The sequence below is a fragment of the Corvus cornix genome, chromosome 7 (genome assembly GCF_000738735.6).
Source record: "Corvus cornix cornix isolate S_Up_H32 chromosome 7, ASM73873v5, whole genome shotgun sequence".
Classification (NCBI taxonomy): domain Eukaryota; kingdom Metazoa; phylum Chordata; class Aves; order Passeriformes; family Corvidae; genus Corvus; species Corvus cornix.
Window position 1 is genome coordinate 2,012,060 of NC_046337.1, and position 22,673 is coordinate 2,034,732.

Here is a 22,673-nt window from a genome sequence, read left to right on the forward strand (position 1 = left end):
TCCTAAAGCAGATCCTACTTAGCAAAGCCAAGTTTAAGAGTAAACTGAGAAGAACTTTTCAGCCATTTTCCCCCATGTTTTGCCCAGATTCCAGACCAACCCAGTGCAAGTTAGTCAGAATTCAAGCCTGCAACACTTTCCCCACCTTGATTCCACACACAGTAAGGCTGTACAAGTGCACAAAGCAAAATGCTGAATAATTACAGATTTCCTGGTTCAAATCATTCCATGCTACAAATACAAAACCTGGGAAATTGTTTCCCCTTTTCTCACAGAAAGGGAAGCTTCCAACCCAGCAGATTGTTTGCGTGCCAGGCTCTGAGATTCAGCTCAAAAAATGGATGGATGGTAAATTATCCCCTGCAAGATGCTGGATAGGGACCCAAATTATTCCTACCAAGGGAGACATTTAAAATTTCAAGCAGTAAAATCTGCCAAGTCACCTTTCTGGTCTGCATCTTCTCAGTTCTCCTCCGGAAGGCCACGTAGGGGTCGTTGTTGGTGGAGCCATCCCTCTTCTCCTGCTTGATCTGGGGGATGAGGGAGGGCCCTCGGCAGTTCTTGCGCTTCCTCACCCAGTAGTCATAGACAGCCTTGATCAGGTAGTCATCCTCATTTAGCAGCAGTTTCGCTTCCTGAAGGGTTACAAGCTGCAGGGGAACAGGGGAAAGGTGCACTTGGGATGGGGGTGCAGGGAAAGTCACCATACACTCACACCTCTTGTGCACTTCCTGGATAAGTTTCATTATTTTCTAGTACCAGAGTAAAGGGATGAAAAACCATTGATGGAAATTGAAGCCACCAGTTGTTCTTCCCAAGTTAAATATAGAGTTCCCAATTTTTCGGAAGCAGCAGCAGCATCTCTTTCATCCAGTGGTCTAGAACTCCATCAATCTTTCATGAAGACTTCATGAAGAAAAACACTGTTTGAAACAACTACAAGCACAGGACAGAAAGAACTTACTAGAATCTGCAGATCATGATTTGGGAATCGCTTTGACTACTTCTTCCTCCCCCCCACCCCCCAAAAAAAGCTTCTTATTGTTTGACCTTTATTAATGTGTAATTCTTTGCAGTTGAATGTTGATTCTCCTAGAAGTGAATTTACTTCTTAATTATTTTCCCCCAAAATGTTTACTTTGTCATAGAAAATGGCAATGCCCATCCCCGTTTATTCCAGCTCAGAGACACAAAGCTGTTCACTAAGTTATTTCTAAACAGGTAATTTACAGGTAGTTCTACAGAGGTAATTTAAAGATAAAAATTAAATCTATGTTCAGCTTTTTATATGGAAATCAGACTCCAAATAAATGCAAGAACCATCACTAAGTAGTACATTAGTTTAACAGGCTCATATCATCTTAAGCCCATTCATTAAATAAAAAGAAAATAGTATCTCTAGTATTACTTAGAAGGAAGTCAGACAGCACTTCATCTTTCCCATAATTTGCAAAATATCAACTGAACAACTTAATTTGCACTTTTGCAACATGTCAAAATTAAGTCTTGTCCCTACGTTAGGAGAAGCAAAAAAAGGAAACAACACATTTTGGAAAAAAAGGAAATCCTAAGTGTAACCATGGCTACTCTGGAAGTGTTAATTCCAGCCAGAGCAGAATAAAATTGCAATTTGCCATCTATGGCAGAATTAGAAAAGCACTGAACTGTTTTTAAAAGAAAGGAAAAAATACTGCTTGTAAATTATTTCCATTTTGTTTGTCTTTTGCTCCCTTTTTTCCATTAACGTATTTCTTAAAAAAAATAAAGCAAGTCTGCCTTGAGTGCACAGTTGGAAAAGTTACACTGACCGTGCCGTGTGCTTGTGTTTGCTGGCAGATGCAGAGTCCTTGCACTCCCTGCTTAAATCAGGTTATCAGAATGCCCAGGGGCAACACCTGGAACCCCCTCCTTGGCAGGAAAGGCATTCCCAGCAGCATCCTTCAATATTCCAGAGATAAGGCATGCAAACTGGGAACTGGGAGGCAGTCCCAGGTGGCATCTGAGAGCACTCAAACCCCATCAGCCACTTCCCAGGCTCCAATAACCTGCAAAAGTTGCTTTTATATATAGAGGAAAAAATCTGTATTCTTACAACACTTTATTTTTGAAGAGCATCTTTCAAATCTTAAATTTAACTTTATTACTTCAGCAATGCAAGATAAAACCAGCATAAGGAGGATGAATATTAATCATGAAAAGTGATCACCAGAATGGCTTGAACTGAAAGCCAAAACAAATCCACATTCAGCAAATATCATCCAATGTATTCCCTATTTTTTCCCCTCATTCCCATTTTCTTAGCATAGTAAGAAATCTCTGCCTTTTTGAAGTTGCTCTAAGATGGAGAAAATACAATATTTTGGCCTTTTAACTGAACGAAATCATGTCAAGGAACTGAGGCAGAGCCATGGATCCCACAATGGATTTTTCACTCCCACAAAGCCTCACCTCACTGGGAAAGAATTCCACCTGTTTCAAACTTGACTTGCACAAACTGATCCCTTAGATGGAGTTTTGGAGTAATATTTTGGGCTGGAAGACCATTCTCCAGACACTGCCCTCCTGGAACACCTCAGGATCTGATTTAACACTGGTACATGGTTAATTCACTGTCTGTGCTTCTAACCCTCAAAAATCAAACACAGTCAATGTCCAGCAGAAACAAGTGTAACAAAATTTGGATTCTCATACATTTATAGCCATTTCTACACCTATTGATCACCACAAGCTTGTTCTATACCAACAGTGGTAAAACAAGTTGTAAGTTGCCCCTCTCTAACACACTGTGGTCAGGAATTAAAATTTAAAATCAATCCCTGCAACCCCAAAAGCTCCTTGCCCACCTGTTTTATCTCAAGTTACCAATATCGACACAAGAGACAGCAATGTGATTTCTGTGGGACTGCAGACTCAAACAAACACACTCCTCCTGTCAGCAGGAAATAAAACCAAGCATCCACCCAGAAACCACCCCCCAGAAAAGCAAAACCTCTCAGTGATTTCTTCACACCATACCTGACTAGAACTGGCTTTTTCGAGTCTGTCAACCATTATTTCAAACTGCAGTGGCTTGATTTCCATCTTTCTGTTCAGCCTGTTCAGTAGGGTCTCATCCTCAGAGTCCATATCATAATCTGGCTGTTCATTGTCCAGATTAAAGGCTGGAACACAAGAAATTGAAATGTTGGGTAAGTAACACACTCTGGACAACCATCTGCAAGCAGAAATCAAAAATGACTGATGAAATTCCAGACCAGCACTTCTCTGCCAGAACACTTTTTTTGTGCTAACAGGTTTCCCACGTTACACATAGCAGTTACAAGTTGCTTGTCTCCAACTTCCAATATGAAAGGAATCCAAAAAGTTTCCTTTTAAGAGACTTGAAGGGCTGATAGGCACAGAAACTTTGAAATATCTTTGCAAAACAGGAGCAAAGATGCTTGACAGTACTGATATAATACAGCTCCTCCAGAACATCATGGTAAGATTATTAACAACTAAGGTAATTTTCAGTCAAATTGCAGACTTAGAAAAAAAGCATTTACACTGAAGTTCCAATATAACTTCAGTTGCCCATTTTTATACAGTACACCAAACCTAAAGTGTTAAAACATTTAATGGAGCAAACTTTTTCTTGCTTTATGTAACTGTAAAAATCCTAGACCAATGCTGTGGGAATTGTTACTTCTTCTCCAAAACCACCTCAGCTGTGGATGTAGAGCCTGACAATTCCTTCAGATTCTCCCAACAGTCAGTTCTCAACTTCTCAGCAAAGCTCATGTCCTTATTACTAATTGTGCTAATTAGTTTCCATACTTGACAAAGTTCCTGGTCGTACTAAAAGCCGAAGGAAGTTCTCATTCAGGTAACACAGAAGAAATACAATTTTACAACAACTACAAGTAAGTTGCATATGACAGTAAGAACTGTTAATAGAAACATTAATTGTACACCTAATAAAACCTTGAGGAGGTGACACACCAGGTGAACACTCCCAGTAATTCAATCAGCACTGGAATAACAGCAGCTAAGAGGTCTGATGAAATATATTCTGTTCTTAATAGAAAAACAGCACTATCTCATCTCTGTGCTCTTAACTCATGGCTATACCAAGTGCTAATTTAAAAACCTCTGAGCTGTCCTGTGTGCTTTGAGAGCACCTTAAAACAAAAACTTGGGATACCAGGAGCAAAAGAAAACCACAAAACGTCTTTAAAACAAATCCCAGTATTTTCTTCCACACAGGCAGGTGGTAAGCAGTGCCTTTCCACATCCCAGCCTTGCCCAAGACCACCCTCTCTGTAATCCAGTGCAATAAATGAGCTAAACCACTACCAGTATTTATTTATTCATTTATTTATTTGCTCAGGCACAGAAACTCAGCCAGATGCAGCTGGGAAGGGCTAAAAAGCAGCGCCTCAGCATCTTCAGCTCAAGCTGCTGCCTCTCAGAGGAGACACTGCCCAACTGTACCAACTGTGACAAGAGCACTTAGCCACAACAGTTCTCTGACCTACCACACACTGTAACAATTTATTTGAGCAGAAATTAATAACAGGCTGTAACTATGTGTCAAGAATTGCTGGCAATATTAATTCAGTAATACAAGTTGCACGGCAAGTTTATTTAAGACACTGTCACCGAGAACATGACCAAAAGCTCTACAACAATTAGCTGTGTATTAAACTGCAGCTTTCAACATCAGATCTGCCTCTCCAGTAGATCACTGCTCACATGTGGACTGAAATCCATTAAAGTCCACAAAAGGCACTGCTTGTTTGCCCTCAGGCAGATGTTGGTCTCACACCAGAAAGATGTCAACCTATTGCCTGTCAGTAGATAATTCAATAATCCCCTGTGGACAAAACGTTCCCAGCCAGTTTTTCCAAGCCAGAATATCAGTGAGCAGGTGATGTTGTTCACCTGTAAATTGTGAGCAGCGCCAGTAAACTTCCCTTCATTTCCACAATGCGAAAAGAAGAATCACTAAAAGGTCTTGAACCATCCACCTTCCAGAACAAAATCAGACAGGCTCAAGTAACAGGTGACCAGGAGACACCAAGTCCAGCAAAAAGAAAAAAAAAAAAAAAGCCCAACCATTCCATCAAAAAGCATCTAAAACCACCAATCACCCTCAGGAACACACGATGGATATTAGTAATGGGTCTCCAAGAGGGAAGGCAGGTCACTGCACTGCCAGCACCTGAAGTGACCCCATGGTGCACCTCAGCTGGAAGCAGGGGGTCCTTCCCTCTCTCTGCTCAGTATTTTGATAAATATTCAAGATGATAAAAGGCATCCAACAGGCACTTGCCAGGATCACCACACATGAAACAAATCTAGTCTCATTTTCTTAACCAAACCCCCAGAATTCCTGCAAGAACAGCAGCAGCCCTTGTCACTCTTTTCATACCTGCTAGCAATGCTTTTCTGTTATCAGCAGTGTTCTATTTGCCATGACCTGTATTTATCAGTGTGGCTCCCTTTCAAATACAGGGGGTTTACATGGGGGGGTGCAGGTTAATGACACCCAAGGGATGGAAGCAGTACCTGCATTCTACCTGTTTCAGTGCAGACAGGATGGCCACAAACTCTTAGCAGCCTAGGGAGGTGTGAGAGCCTCAGGAAATGCAAGGCTACCTCTTCTCCTTTGGAGTTAACCAACCCCAAGCTGGCTTGTCACAGCTCTGGGACACCCATGGAAATGTCCTCCTCCCCTGATGTTCATTTGCCACTCCTCAAAGCAAGCTTTTAGCAATATCCGTAATTACCAGTATTCTTCTTTTCCCAAGCTCTGAGTGAACTGAAATTGTTCCAGAAAAAGCCATTATTCACCCTGGAGCTGGCCTGCAGCATGGCAGCTCCCTGGCTTCCAAAGCTATCACAAGACCCAGGTGTTTATGTGCTGTGGACGGAGCCATCCATCACTCCCTCCGTCCGACCCCTGCCATGGCAGCTGAGGGAGCTGCTCCTGCAGGAGCTGCTGGAGAACCAGCCCCGTGTTCCAGCCCACAAGGACACCTCCTGCTAAATCCTGGGACTCAGCATGAATCCAGTGTTTCTCCTCCAGAACGTCTGCATTTCTACGGGGCACTGTTGGACAGGATCCCACCTGGAAAGTTTCCTCCAGGAATGCTCAGAACTTGCTGGTTTGCTCATTGCTATTGCAAACACAACATCCCAGTTCCCATCCTCTGCCACTCCACCCACTCCCAGCAGTACCTGCCAGAGGGATTTGCTTTTGTTTACTTGAGCTCCCCTAGGAACTGAGTTTGTACTAACTTACACAAATGCAATTTGTTTTTCAGTGAAGTTACACTGGACTGGGTTTAACTTAACCAAATGAACTAATTTCATTTAGCTAACTAAATTAAGGCTGCGGTTCCACATTCATTTGATGCTGCCACAGGCATGAGTTACCACTGAAACAAGCGGTTCCACTGCCTTCCCTCCCCAGCAAACCACAGCCCTGCCATCCTCTTGTGCCAACACCAGCAACCGGGGCTGAGCCAAGGCAGCAAACTCATAAATACAGAGGGTCACCTAACCAAAAAACGAAATACAAACTTTCTGTCAAAAACTTCACCTCTTAAGGATGGCTGGAGTTCATTCCCCACTTAAGGAACATTGTTTAATTGTTTCTGTGAGGGACGCTTGTTGTTTTCCATCCCCTTAGCTCTAATTCCAGGTCCTAGTGCACCAACTTAATCTCTTTGCTAATTATCAATAACTTAAAATGCATCTCCATGTTACTGATGCTACAAATACTCTTGGAAAACTATTAAGCATGCTGGAATAATTAGAATAGTTCAAGGCTTTTTCCTTACATTCAGCTCAACATCACCTGAGTTGGCGCAACTGAGATCAGCTAATACCTGGAACCTTGCTTATTCACAAATTCCAGGCTTTACAAAGAAATTAACTTGTCTCTGCTTGGAACCACTGATCTAAATAAAGAACGTAAAAAATATTAAAATCTTAGGCTACCAGAATGCCAGCAAAACATGATTTGCCAGAAATACTCACCAGTAAGCACGAATTATAGTATGTGCCCTCCTGGTGTTTTACATCAGTTTACATAATCTGCCTGGCCAAAGTGGGTATTGTTGCTATTTGTGCTTTTAGCATTAAAACAGAATTTCTAAGCAGTTTATGGAGCATAAAGCTGCCTTGTATCACACCTACTCCATCCAGAATATGTGGGAAAAATTATCTTGGAGCAGTATCTGATATTTATCTTCAGCTCAAATACCTTCTGTAATTCTGTCCAGAAAGACTGTGAGTCTCAACAAGACAAAGAAAATTTTGGCATAATATACTTAACATTTTTAGACATGTTTATTAACAGTATTCACAGTTTTTCTGGCAGTGTCCAACAAAGAACAGAATAAAATACAATCCTCAATCAGCAGCTTGGTTTCAGTTCATTCACTTGCCTTCCTTGCAAGTTTGTTTCTTTTATTAAGGAGAGAAACAGTTCCTTATAGTTGATTTTTTTCCCCATCACCTCTATGGTCTCTGTTGCACCCCAGAGGACCCTGAGCACATTATTTCAAAAATCTCCTATTTTGTAAATAAATGGAAAAAATTGGACACTTCACCACGTTGGTGAGAAATTACTCAATAATTGAATCAAAGGTTTTGCTACAAACGTTAACTCCTAGGAGGAATCCAAGTGACCAAATAATCCCTTGGACCATATCCTGCAAAGGACAAACATGATTTGGGTGCTAAGGAACAGCTGAACTGTAAGAGGGTGTCACTTGTCAACAGAACATCAACCAAAAGAAGTGTTAAAATTAATCCAGAGCCCACAAGTTTAGATTAATGAGATCTTGTAAGATATAACAAGCTAAGCTCATGCAGAATACTTCGTTTTATCTATAAAATAAACTCAGAGTTCCCTGCTGAAATGGAATTCCTCAGTTGTAGCCAAACTCAGAGGAAAGTGACTGTTACCCAGAACATCCTGAACTCCAGTGGCAGCACAGCTGCCCTGCCCTGCCAGAACTCTATTGTGAGCAGCAGGACAAAGGCTGATGCCATTACAAAAACTCTTCTGGTTTATTGATCCGCACTTATAGAGAACTTTGGAGTTAACAGGTGAGCAAGACAACCTCTCTCCTGCTCCCTGCACCAGTATAAGCAACCAGGAAGCAGCCAGGCAGGTTCAGTTATTCCTTCTCAGGACTAGGAAGGAAAAAACCACAAGAAGAGAGGCTGGATCAAGAATACTGGAAGTCCAAGAGACGGGCTGAGGCTCAGCAGCTACTGCACAAGGACAGAGCATCAGCACAGAGCCCAGAAACAAACCCAGCAGCAAAACCCCCACATTCACCAGTAACCCTCAATTCTTCCAGATCTTGAGAAGACACTGGAATTTACAGACATAAATGGATTTTTGAGTCTTCCCACTTTCTGACCATTGTAGCAACTTTGACCTCAAGACAAAGGTGACTCAGGTTAAACAAGGAGGGGCTGAACAAACAACACAACCCACAACAAGGCCAGTGTTTGTAACTTACGTTGGATGTGAATGAACTGCTTTGGTTGCTTGAACTCTCCTTTATACAAACGATTGTAGTAGTTGACATTGCTCTCTGCTTCAGGGACTGGGATAACCATGCTCTCCTTCTTTTCTCTGAAAACCTGCTGTGCTGAGATAGCCCGTTGCAAATGATGTTCCTGCAAGGGGAAAATGGGAGAGTTTATTTAGGTATCAGTGTACAAAGTACATATAAAGTCAGTCAGCCTTTTCTCCCACTGCTTCCTACAGGGTAACAGAGCAGAGGCTTTGCTGGGTTTTAGAGGCCAGCCGGATGCTTGCTGCCAGGATGGTGACAGGATGTGTTCGCCATCATTTAGTTTTCCTAATGGATGGGAATCTTGGAGCTGCAGCAAACGAGCTACAAACAGATGAAGAGAACCCTTTGTTGAGACACAGCCCACACCTTCCACCAGACTGGGAAAAAGACAAACATTCAAACTACACAAAATAACCTCAGGAGAAAATTAGGGCTGGGGAAAGCCAAACCCACTCAAACCTGTCAGAAAGAAAATGTATGCAAGATCCGGCCTTTAAAGGATTATAAAGTCAAAAGAATAGCAAATTTCGTCATTCCTGTCTACCCAGCAATCCTTACTGGCCTTCTTTTAGAAGTTCAGCAAGTTAAGAGCAACAGGAAGAAGAGTTCTCACAGAATAACACCTGAAAAGCAGGGACTCCCCAAACAGGTATCACTTCATTTTATTCTTATGGGACAGAAGTCACAAATTCCACAGACACACTTCAGGTGAAACAGAGATCACAATAAATGTAGCAGTTCACAAAGATTTTTTCCCACACACTTTTAGTAGTTAACTCAGTCACAACCACCTAGTGTTGCAAGTCAGAGCTAACCTCTAACTTCTCTCTTAAAAGACTTTTCATGTTAAAATTTAAACCACTGAAGAACTTCTCAGGCTAATACAGCAAATGGCTATGCTGCCTTCTGTGTGCCCAGTGAACAGGAGTGACATTCCTCACCAGGACAGGACCTTAGATCCACATACAGCCATTGGGAAAAGTTAAGTACCAAGTTCTCCAAATCCAATATAAACCAAGCAAGCTGCAGTCTCCCAGCAGATGAGCTACTGGTGGAACCAGGAATGAAAACTTCATTCTGCTTTTACTGTTCTCCCCTAAAGCTTCCCAGATTTGAGGGGAGGGAGAGTGGCACAGCAGAATATCAACTTGAAATCCAAGCTCAGCTCTGTCACAGATCCATGTGACCTCACTTTGCCTGTTCCAGGGCTGCAGGTTATCCTCCAGCCATTCCCACACACCGAACTGCTGGGAAAAGCACTTCTTTCAGCAGGGAAAAAACCACACACACACACAGAAAGGGTTTGCTGCTCTATCTTCCTCCCTTTGGCTTTCTAGAGTGCCCCTCCCCACCGTTAACACTCCCAAGAGGCCAGGATCAACACCAGGAATGGGAATGTGCCAGCATTCCGGTGCCTGGCTGGCAGTGCAGCCTGGCACACACGGCAGTCTGGCACTCACACACTCTGCTACCCACTTGGAAATTCTCTCAAGAACAAGAGAATTAAAGAGAGGAACTCTTTAATTCTACAGAATGGTATTTTAAAAAAGGGGAGTGAATAAAAAACCTTTAAAAATATGTAAATTATATTTAATAAATTATCCCCTTTTAAGTATTAAGATTTACAGAAACACAAATAATGCAATTCCTGCAAAACGAGAGCAGCTTTGGGAATCTCCTGCAGCAGATGAAGCAACATTAAATCAATCAGGCTCCCAAGTGAGTGCTATTACAATTAAGACAAGCATGCAATCCAATAGTTGGTGTGATCTGCCTGAGTTACTCCACACTGAGTAAATCTGTCACTCCACCATTAAAACGTGTCTTGGAGAGCTTGGCAGTGCTGAGTAATTCAACTGCACAAAAACGGTTTCATTATTGGGTTGCTTTCAGCTGATGTCCCTGGAGCTGTTTACCAACAGTCCACAGCACAGAACTGCTGTAAGGAAAGGCTTGATCTGTCCAAAATTCAGAACACCTTTTGGCTCTGCAGCCCAATAAAGTGTAATTCAGATGAGTAATTCAGTTTCGCAGCTGTTGTAGCACCGTAGTAAGCACACACAGAGTTCCCAAGGAGAGGCTGACAATAGGTGTTAGTACTCATTTCACTATAAAAAGCCTTCAAGCATAACACAGCTTTCAAACAGAGATTTCAGCTTTCAGCAGTGCTGCTGTCACTCCTAGAACAGCAGAGCTCCAAAATAGATAGATAAACTGTGCAAATTTTAAAATTAGGGGGAAAATACCTTCAAATCTTTCTGCTGAACATTGACTACAGGAAAATTTAACTCCTGGAACAGTTCTGTTTAAACAAACTCTGAAGATTTTTATATGAAAGCTGGGCTAATTAAATGGATTTATTTAACCTCAAAAGGTGTTTTTACAGATAGATTTATTACCTGGTATATCAATGCAACTTTTGGTCTAGTTTTCACTTTTTTCTTACGGTTTTGAAAGACACAGCCAATATTTTAAGCTCACACTTTGTTCTGCAGTAGGGCAGATCCAAAGATCTTACACAAAATAAGGGAGCATTAGAGAACCAGTGATGACAGCAAACAGAACCTGCTGCCATGGGAATAAAAAGGAGTCCCTGACAAAGAGCGATTACCCACTAATTCCTTAAAAAGCACATCCAGACCTTTCTCTCCAGTATGACTACAAAATTTCAAACAAACACAGCTTAGACTGAGCTATTTCTTCAACTACCAGCATGAGGAAGATGTAAATGTTTAGGGTGTGTAACACTGCAGCTTGAGCACATTTAAACATTAAACCAGAACTGTTCTCTGAACCCCTTCCGAGACACCGCAATCCTGCCTTCCACTTTTCCTCAGAAGGGAAAAACCCCCTGAAATTCCTACAATCCTGGTACCTAAAATACTCAGCTTTGGCTGCAGATATTCAGAGCCAGGTACCTTCACTGCCATTCCCTTCATCCCTGAAACACCACAGATTTCATGTTCTCCGTAAACTTCCTGCCTGGGAGTTTGTTCACTACAAAAGAGAGCTCAACAATAGTAATAAGTTAACAGACAAGAGTGTCCTGAAGATTATTTTTGTTAAGCTTTAAGGGAAACAGTGATCAATACTGAATGTTACTTTTTACATCTTTTTCACCAATATTACGGAATCACAGAACAGTTTGGGTTGCAATCATCCAATTCCAGCTCCTTGTCACGAGCAGGGATGCTACCCACCACACCTACTTCCTTTTATCCCACAAACCAGAGCACTTGGACCTTTAAATCCCCTGTTGCCACCCCCCAAGAGAAACAGAGTTTACCAAACTTTAAATAACTGTAAGTTTTTTGGTTGAGCATGGTTGGAGATGCCCAGGGCTGAACACCATCTTCACATGGAAAAGCTGATCTGTCTTAATTACCAAACTCCAATGAGCAATTCCATATTGCATAGAGACCCCTAGAAGACAAACCTTTAGGATTAAATGTACCTGTTCCCTTCCTCATACCTTAAAATACAAGCAAAGCTACAACTCTTTAGAAGGTTGTTTCACTGCTGTAACCCCACAGCCCCCCAGGCAAGTATGATGGAACAGAAAAGTGAATTCATCAGCAGCTTTTCCTATTTAAAATAAGCTATTTCTAGGCCAACCCGGAGTCAGCCTTCCAATCTACCTGCACTAATAACAGAATTAAAGCAAAAAAACCAAACCCAATTAAAATGTACTGACGTCTAAATATCTCACTTGTTTAACGCTATATTTGAATTAGGAAATTTAAAAGGGACATTTTTATCTTTAATACTGAGATTTAGAAAATAAAAGTACAGAACTGCAGTTGGAAATGTGCAGACTCATCTTGCAAAGTCTCAACCACAGTGAGTAACACCTCTTGACAGCACTTCCAGAAAAAAAAGTGTCAGGAAGCTCAAAAGCTAATTTGGTCAGAAGCCTCCCTGCCTTGGAAAGCCTCAGCCCCATCTCCTCCCTCTCTGCACACAGACGCTTTTTCAGAGATTTCCAAGAGCAAAAGTGTAAACTCAAGCACCAGGTTTTGTTTTCTTGTGCAGTTAACTCTTTCAATCCTACACAATCCTACAGATCTGTTTTCCTTTCTCATCCCTCCCTCTGCTCTGGGAAGGAAGGACAACTGAAACAAGGAGTCACGTAGAGAGCAGGAAATCAGCCTGTGCACCACAAAAATCCCCACCCTTGAGAGCTGAAACACATAGCTTCATTTCCAATTTGTTTTGAGAAGCAAACACTTCAGAGATTAGCAAAGTTGATAATATGCATTTTTCTACTGATTTGATAAAGACTTCATCTAGTCAGGAACCAGAATTGGTTCCTCTTGCCCCTTAAAACATTGTACTAATTATCGAGTAATGCAGGGCACTGGGCAAACCAGAAAAATCTAAACATTGAGTGGAAACCAGTACACCCAAACCAAGGCTTTCGAGGAAGAACTCTTCTCAGTTTCCCTAAGGAGTTTCCAACACTCAGAGGAAGGAAGCTGAGGAAAACCCATAAGAAACAGAAGATACGCAAATGGGAAGGGCTCGTGGAACCGCTTCTCAGTTTTACTTTTGGCCCTATCAAGTTCTTCCAACATGATATCCCCCACCCTTTCTTAAAAAAAAAATAATCTCAAGAACCACCTGCTCCACACTTGCCTTCCAGACTGCTGAATTATGAGTACAGGCACAATGCACTAAGGGTCGGCTGCTCTTACTGACTCAGTGAGGGGAGGCAGGGGAAAGTGAATCAAACTGGGCTGCTGCATCCTAAAAATTCACACAAGTCCCTGGAATGGGTGAAATTCCTCACTGTGAGGGTGGGGAGACCCTGGCACAGGGTGCCCAGAGAAGCTGTGGCTGCCCCTGGATCCCTGGCAGTGCCCAAGGCCAGGCTGGATGGAGCTTGGAGCAGCCTGGGATAGTGGAAGGTGTCCCCACGTTCCACAGGCAGGGGGTGGAACTGGAAGGGCTTTAAGGTCCCTTCCAACGCAAACATTCACTGACTTTTCCAACACTTTCTTCCCCTTCCCAGTTGTTAAACAACTGGAACTTCCCAAAGCAGCACCAAAGCCAAGCCAATCTGGGATTACTTTACCCTCAAATCCCGGGATTACAGCCCATCACCTGAAGGGTATCTCTGGAATTCTGATGTTGGATCAACCCAACAGAAGAGCCCCCAAAACTCCCAGCCCTGCATGACACCTGAGCAGCCCTGGATGACACCTCGTGTCCAGGTAAAGACATCTCCAGAGGAGAGGAGATGTGAATCTAAATGAGGAAAAGTCCAGTTTGGACCAAAACAATGCCCAGGAATGCCTTCCCTCCCCCTTTGGCACTACCCTAGAGTCAACTGAAGCACTACAAAGCACTTCAGGAAGTAAGAGTGGCCATCAGCCCACAGACCCTGATAAAGGGACAGGGACAGTGAGATGTGCACATATCACAACCATTTTTGTGTTTCTATCTGCAGCACCGAACAGAATAAAACAAGTAAAAAATTCTCTAAATAGCTTCAGTCTAGAAAAAAGAAAACAATGCAATTTCAACCATCCTACGTCAAACTGGACACGAAACAACCATGAGATATCCCAAGTATTACCCCGAGTGGGACAGCAGTAACATACAAGAACATGAGCAATCTCTCATCCCTAAAAATAATGATTATTCACTATTTATGAACATATGGACACAAAACTGTCACTGCCTATGAAATGTCAAAAAACCCACAGCCACTACAACTCTGTATTTTAAAGCGACATTTATTTATACAAGTCCCCAGTCTACCAAAACATGACTATAAACTAATTATTAAAAATAAAGTTACTACTATAACAAAGAATTAAATTATTAAAAAATCCTTTTGGAAAAGCTGTTTCTGGTACTAGATGACAAATTCCTATTTACAGAAGAGCGGGATTTTTTTCCAAAAAAGCTTTATGAGAAAATTGTTACGAATAACATAACATGTAGTCCAAAGAGCACCTTGGGATACACTGGTGTCACTCACAAGATAACAAATGATTCAATTAGGAATCCTGATATCCCAGTCAAAGCAGGATGGCAGGGTCTGCACCAACATATAGAAATATTCTCTCATTTTTCATGTCATGAACCCCACGATGCGTTTTTAAAGGCTGAGATTCCTCACCAACGAGCTTTGCCCTTTATTAAATCCAGTATTATCCATGGAACCCACATTCTGTTTGATTGCTGGCTGCACACACAAACACCTCCATGTGACCGTGAGTCACAGAACTGCTCCCTGCAGCGGGGAGGAGGAAGAGTCACCAGGAGGGAGAACTGGAAATTCTCCAGCAGGAGCTGACAGGCGAGCACAGCACCTCTCCCCCTCCTGCTGCACTCTGCATTTAACCTAAGCCTGTGGGGAACACTTTCATCCCAGGATTAATATCCAGAGTTCTTCTTTAACTCAGGCACACGCACCTACAGCAGGGAATTTGTGTTTTACAGAGTTTTTAAACAAATGGTGTTTTCATCACCGAAGTGATTCTACCTGGAGTGCTGGAGACCAGATGAACCACACAGAAATCCCTCCCATTATAATTAATCATGTCAGAGATTGGTTCTACAGTTTGGACAACTTAGGAAAAGGTGACAGAAATTAAAACACACATACAGTAATTGATAGAAATGAAAATTATTGAAAATTAGCGACAAAACTCCATTTTAAACCAAATACCTTTAACTCAAGAAACATCTAGTATTATTTTTTCAGCTTTCTGTAGTGTCGGTGTCTCCCTTAATTATCCAGTCTCTGGATACCACTGCAGACATTGAATGGTTTGTTTACATTCAAGTCTGGCACAGGGAATCCAACATCACTGAGATGCTTCAAAGTAGAAACAGTTTTTGTTATGCAACACAGACTGGTCTAAGATACACCAAGTGCGAGCTGCAGCCAGAGAAATGGCACAAAGCTGAGAAAAACAAATTATAAATTCCAATGTAAACACGAGAAAACAACCATGGCAAAAGAGGAAGTGTTTATGCTGGCTCAGAACTGATCCGTGGATGAACCACTTTGTGTGTCCCAGGGGGCAGGAGCAGAGAGGAGTTTACTGATACAGAAAACTGGTGGAAAAATGACATCTCACCGACTGGGAAGAGCCTCACAAGCGAAGCTGAGCAAATCTTCACTTCTTGCAATGAAAGATGACACAAAAACATCTTACAGAGAACAATTCTGCCAATGGGGAGGTGTTGAGCACTCAAACTTGAGAGACCACAGGTGTAAATGTATTAATGACAGCTAGAACTGCACCAAAGGAAATCAGGCAAATTAAGAACTCGGATTTTTTTCTGCAAATTTCTGCTGCCTTGCATTTGCAGCACTTCACCTGCCATGGACAGAGGTGTTTTAATCCACCACCTTCAGCCCCACTACACTGTGATTAGTATATATTAACAAGTAGGAATTTGCAAAATGGATTAAAAATTAAAACTTTTAAATAGTATATTCTCAAATACTTTATTTCTTTGACTTGGAGAGAGTGAACATTAAATGCAAAATTATGACAGTCTGTACTGATGTTACTTTTACTTTCATAAAATTATTTTTGCTACTCCTTACACCTTTTTATATACAGGAATTCAGTTCTAGTTCCACTCTTCTCTACTTGTTACAGAAACTTCAGTTCTACAACTGATCTTCACCACCACTGGCTTTTAGGACACCCAAGGTTTATGTAAATATTAAATGAGTTATTTACCTTTCCAAAAGTTGAACTGTTAGAATGATAAATATGCCGTGGCATAAACAAGGCATTGTTTATTAGCCTTGCTGGTAAAATAAATTACAAATAACCTTTTGAACATCTAGCACCAGTCAAAATGATCTTTCTTATGAAAGATAATTAAGAATGGAGGTTACTATAAGCAGTTTTAATGTCTGTTGATCCGAATCATTCGAACAGGACATTTCAACTGGTTTCAGTCAAAACAGAAATTGTACCAAGCCACACAGTTTTGCCAAGCAGAAATCCAGCACTCCGTAAATCCAAGGACGCCCGAGGTATTTCTTTCCAAGGTTTCCTCAAATTGAAGGAAAAGGAAAGACTGCTCCCTACATTTGAGAGGTCCCAGAGCTGAGCCGTAACAGCTCAACGAGGCAGATTCCAAAGTGCTCTCCTAAGCTTTTGTCATGGAATTACACCTCCTGCCGAGGAACCCTTCCTACAAGGGAAAGTTCCTGCATAATGAGCCGAGGTGTGCCTCAATTAACAGCCCGGCAGCTCCTTTTGTGCTCGCAGGGACACGGGCATCCAAACCCGCCCGGGCAGCTCTCCCAGTCCGGCTCACTGACCCCGCGCAGCCTCTAGCCTGCAGCAAAAATGCAGCTTTATCTAAATTACCAGAGCGGTGTTAAGATAGGGCTGAACCCATCTAACCTCGGGGTGACACCGATTCTCCATTCTCATCTCTATCCCCACGTGCTCCTGGTGAAAGGAAGGATGCTCTCTCCCACGGTGGGCTATCACCACCCTTTATCAAGGCCCCAAAAAGCAGCATGTCCCTTCTACCTGCAGGTCGGCTACTCCCGCTCAGCTTTATCTCAGCACACTCAGAGATCAATGACATTTGTCCCGGGCTAAGCTGATATCCCAAGCACTTGTTGCACGTTTGCTGAGAGGTGTTAATGTGATAAGCCCTAATAAACGGCTCGGGAGGTGGAGACTTAAAAGCAAATCTTGGTCGTGTTTAACTTCAGCCACAACAAATTAAACGCGAAGCTCCTCAGTTTAACATCTCCCCAGTGCTCAGCTGCCCGGGGTTAACTCTGATTCACCGCTATCAAACGGGACATTAAACAGGGACCAGAGATTCTGCAGGTGAAGGCACAGGAAGGATGAAGCATAAGAGCTGAAAACTGAAATAATGGCTGGGAAATGGAATTGAAATGTGCACTTGGGAGGAACATCACTGCACAAGGCGATGGGACTCGGAGGGAGGAAGAAAAGTACAGGAGCTCAAGGCAGGGAAAGATCTCAAACAAAACTAAAGTTCAAAATTCTGTGAATAAAGATCACAACCCAGCATTTTGCTGCCTAATGCCAAACATACTTCAGTAATCTCAGCAGTCTCCAAATACTCCCAAAGTAAGTAAATAAATACAGGTGCTGAACTCAAACTGAGGAATAACTTACACTGGGAACTGTATTTCCCCAGCAGATAACCCAGTTGACTTTAGTCAAACAAACCCAATTCCTTTCCTAAGCAAAGTGTGCTGTCTTGATTTCACCTGGTTTTGCATGGAAATACAATCCTTGGAGTTTCTCACGTAGATTCCCATGAAGTCTTTCAGAGGGATTTCTGTTTTACAGAATATTTGCATGGTTGGAGCTGAAGTTATCCTCTGTTGACCTGCTGTTTTACACACTGCTGTCCAGGCTTCTTTGTTCTACAAAGCCTCTCGTTTGTAAGGAACTTTGAGGGTTCAACCACAGGTTATGAATGCACAGCCCACACACAAACATCCAGTTAGGAGCAAGTTCAGTCCACGTGGGGAGCGATTTACATGTATTTGTGTTTTTAAACCCAGACCTGAGTGCATCAGACAGTACCAGGTAAGTACTTCTGAGCAGCAGCTTAAGTAAATCCTCACACATTTGATACTCTCCCAGTTCCCTGTATCAAAAGAAAATATTCATTATGGGTATTTTTGCTGATACAGTTTAAAAGGAAAACTAGGACTTGTGCAAAGCTAAAAGCTTCCTGCTTTGAAAGGAGAATGAAGATGCTGTTCCAGGAGCATCACCAGCTCTCCAGGGCACCTCAAAGCTAGACGATGAGCACTTCAAGTTCCAATGTTACAACAGAAATTGAATAAACTAAGAACTAAGCAAGGAAAAAAAAAAATCAAGTTAACTATTTCCAGTCAAAATAATCACAACTGAACGTTGTATTTAATGATCAGAGAAAGCTTATCCCGAGGTGATCCCTGAAGGGCTGGGAAGGAAAGTCCCTTCCCACGGGTACTGTGTCAGCATTTCTGCAGCATCAAACCACGTCCTTAACTTGCCATTCCTGCACTTTTCCTCTCTCACCTCAGCCCTGTGATGCCATGCCAAGCTGAGCTGTAAATGAACGGATGTTCAAACAAGGATTGAGATGAAGGCTCAGATAGCTCTGACCAGGCAATCCCGGGATCTCCCATTACCAGCACATTTTCAGCTTCCTCACACCTCAGGTAAATTCACTTCCCAGAGCCTTCCGTGTGAATGTGCCTCATTACTAAGTAGGATTTCACCTCACAATGTGCAACTCAGCAATCTCCAGCAACAGGTATTCAAATGAAAACACAGTTATGCGATAAGAAACAAAACCAGGGCTTATCTATTCTGCAACTTTCTCCCTTTCCAGTCAAAACAATTCATTAGCATTAGGAAATACGAGTCTTACTCATCAGAAAAAAAAACGTGTGCCTGCTCAGTTTCTGAACTCACAAAAGGACACCTTCCTGCTTCTGCTTAACAGCGACTGCTCCCTCACATGAGTTTAAAAGCAAACCTACATAATTTTCTTCCTCAGGTTTAATTTAGAGTAAATTATAAACATTTGTAACGTAAACACGCTACAGAACAGAAACCTAATTCTTTCACAGCTGGAATCTCCAAGTGAGAGAAACGAGCTGCTGATTTGTGAAACGCTGCGAGTGGATATAAATCTCTGAGATACTCATGCAGAAACAGTTCCAGAATATTCATCAAGAATAAATGGACCAAAATCTGCACTTTTGTATGTACAAAAGATCCATCACCAACTAATTAAATGACATGCCTGCACCAGCGAGGCTGGGTTGTAAAGAACAAGGCAGACACGTCACTCAAGCATTTTAAATCCTGCAGATCTGTAAATAATGATGATTTCCAGTGGAACAGATCCCCGAAGGTGCTGTCTGACCCCGTAACACACTGTGCCACAAGCCCTTTCTGATGCCACCAAGGCTTCCCAGAGGGTGGCACCGGGAGGACGGCATCCTGGGGCCAGAGGAACACGAGCTTTATGGCTCTGTACAGCAAATGGAAAACAGCAGCCACCCCGAGGCTTCAAACAACTTTCACTTGGGATAAAAGGCCTTGAGACACTCTAAAAATTGAGGTGACAGAAATGAGTGTGCAGAGATTTCTCTCTCCCTCCAAAAAATCCCTTTCAAAATACACACCAAATCGATCACAGCAGCATCTACTAAGAATTCAAGCTGTTTAGGTAGTTTTCAAATATTTAACTACTGTCATCCATAGCAGCTGTTCCTAGAAGGTCTTTCATATCATTAAAAAAAAAGAAGTACATTAAAGAATTCTCTATGTAACACTGGGAGAAGGACAAGCCATGAATGAAACCATCACCACATGACAATAATCTGAATAACCTAAGAATAGCAGTTTATAATCTTGCCTGGCTGATGCATCTCGCACTATGTTTATATATTGCTTCAGTCATTTCATTTTGATACCATTACATAATATATCAAACAGAGCCACATGTCAGGGCAGGGAAAACAAACCTCCCCCTCACAGAAAAGCAAATTTTTAGGACAGCACTAAAGTAGTTTTACTCAAGTATAAATCTAATCTTCTCAATCATTTAAGCAGCCCATAAGCAGCTTGTTTGCTTGAACTCTTACAGCAATTTTCCATTAACAACTTTTATTTTCAACATGATTTATCAAAATAACAGCATTTTTTAGGAATTCATTTAAATATTGAATGCAAACACAACACTGCAAGATAGACTTTCAAGGCTGAGAAAACCAAATTAGTCTCCAATATTGCTTCATTAGTACCTCAGCATTGTTCCTTTTAACTACAATCCCAGATTCTAGCAGAGCTACTCTTGGGGAATTACTGAAGTTTTGATCACAGTACATTATACACAGTAAATTAAAAAAATAAAACCCCGCCATGATAAGACAGAGGATTCCTTTTAATACCAACAGTCAGGTGAGAAAAAGCAATGAGGCAAGCATGGAGCCTCCTTTGACAGCTGTAACCTCGGAAAAGCCAATCCACAGGCACAGAGGTTTAGCTGAGGCGGAGACATGGATTCATTGAGGAAATTCTGGAGGGTGCATTTACTATCGGCTCTGCAAGTACAGACACATCAGGCAACAGCCCCTGTCTGAGCTTACACAACTCCCAGGAGCACAAAATAAACCTTACTCTTACAGAAAAGTGTTTTAAGATCAGCAAGACAATGCAGTGCATTCGGAGGACACCAGAACTGCGGGCAAGCGTTTTCAAAGCTGTCCTATTGCTCACCAAAAACCCCAGAAACTTATATTTACCTAGGCGGACAAAAGCTTTTCCACTACAAGCAGAACGCATATCACATGTCCACGCTGAACACTGGCTGATTGATTTGGAAATAACATTTAAAGCTCCAACGCTTCACGCGACGCGTCCAGCTGACGCCTCTGCCAAGCGATGCACACCAAGCAGCACAAACCATAGGTGTGAAATAACTCCGAGCAGCACCGGGGGTGGCTGCAGGAACAGAGACACTGTCCCACACGGGGAGCCAAAGCTGCTGTGTGTCTCTTCAACCCCACATGTGCACAATGTGTGTGTGTGTGTCTGTGTGTGCCGGGCTGTCCCCTCAGCCCCGCATGTGCACAGTGTGTCTGTGCCCAGCACAGGGACTGACAGCACCGCCGCGACACGGAGCTGCCGCCGGGCTCGGGGACAGCCGGCCGGAGAGAGGGACAGCGCGTCCCGCTCCCGCCGTCCCCCGGAAAGCGAGAAGCTGGCCCGGACCCGCTCGCTCCTTGTGGAGTGGCACAGCACAGCACGCTGCACCCAGCACTTTCACGCCGCCACCACCTCCCCAGCTCCAGCCCGAGCGACTTGACAGCCACGCACAACAGGGTTGGCAGGAGTAGTATCAGCTTTAGTCCACAACGCGCCGAGCACCCCGAGCCACTCCGGCAGCCCGAGCCCGCTGTAGCACCCCGGCATCCCCAGCTGCTCCGGCATCCCGAGCACCCCGCACCGGCACATCCCGAGCCCGCTGCGGCATCTCCGAGTCGCCGCTCCAGCATCCCGGCTCCGATACTCCGCTCCGGCACCCCGCTCCGCTCCGCCGCTCCGGCACAGCGAGCCAGCACCCCGAGCCGCTCTGCCGCTCGGACATCCCGAGCTGGCCCCGGCATCCCGAACTGACACCCCGAGCCACTCCGGTATCCCGCGCACGCTCCACCGCTCTGACATCCCGAGCCGCTCCGGCAGCCGGAGCCCGTCCGGCAGCCCGCGCCGCTCCGCCGGGCCGGCGCCCGGCTCCGCCGCTCTGACACCACGCTCCGCCGGTCCGACACCCCGCTCCGCTCCGCGCTCGCCGCGCTGCCGCCGGCCCGTCCCGCCGCCCTCACGCCGAGTCCCCCCCGCTCACCCGCGCCCGGGACGCGCAGCAGAAGATGGCGGACGGCGGCAGGGCCCGCTCGCGGCGCCGGACCGAGGCTTACGCTGCGCCGTTTGCGCAGCGCCCCGCGCGCCCCGCGGCAGAGCGAGCGTAGCGCGCTTGGTGAATACCGGCGGCCGGTTCCCCGTGCGGGGGGTGCCTGTAAACAATGGTGGCCCCCCCTGCGTCGCGCTCCCTTACCGATTCTTCCTCCTTCTCCATCCCCGTAGGCATCTGCGGCACGGCCCGGTTGATGGAGACGCAGTCGTTGAGGTCGGGCATGTCCTTGCCGCGGTAGATGGGCAGCGGTTTGGCGGCGTCTAGCGCCCGGGCGCGGAAGGAGAGTTTGCTCATTGTCTCCCCCTCACAATAACACCCCGGGGCCGGGGCGGGCGGGGGGGGGGGGGCCTTCAGTGCGGCCTCGCCGCCGCCTCCCAGCCGCTCCCGCGCCGCGCCCGCGCCACCATGGAGGGTCCCGCCGCCCCGGCGCAGCTCCCGGCGGGGCCGCCCGTAGCCCGCAGCGCACGCCCCGCAGCCCTAGATCCGCACCGGGCTCGCTCGGTCCGCTGCCTGCGCCATGGCAAACATGGCGGACATTAACCACAGCCGCTCGGCCCTCCCGGCAGCCCGCGCGGCGGGAGCGGCGCTGCGCGCGCAGCCGAGGGCGGGAGGCTGAGGGAGCCTCAGGGAGCCGGA

General features: G+C 44.3%; 1 protein-coding gene across 1 annotated transcript in view; it reads right to left on the reverse strand.

Moving 5' to 3' along the window:
- EPC2 (enhancer of polycomb homolog 2) overlaps positions 1-22,371 on the reverse strand; it is a 35,266-nt gene extending 12,895 nt beyond the window's left edge. Inside the window, exons 1-4 of the mRNA XM_039555229.1 lie at positions 22,179-22,371; positions 8,526-8,685; positions 3,016-3,161; positions 444-650 (exon numbers count right to left, since the gene is read on the reverse strand). Of these exons, the coding sequence (XP_039411163.1) occupies positions 444-650; positions 3,016-3,161; positions 8,526-8,685; positions 22,179-22,331 (666 nt within the window). The 5' untranslated portion in view covers positions 22,332-22,371. The remainder of the gene's footprint in view (positions 1-443; positions 651-3,015; positions 3,162-8,525; positions 8,686-22,178) is intronic.
- Between the last annotated feature and the right edge of the window lie 302 nt (positions 22,372-22,673).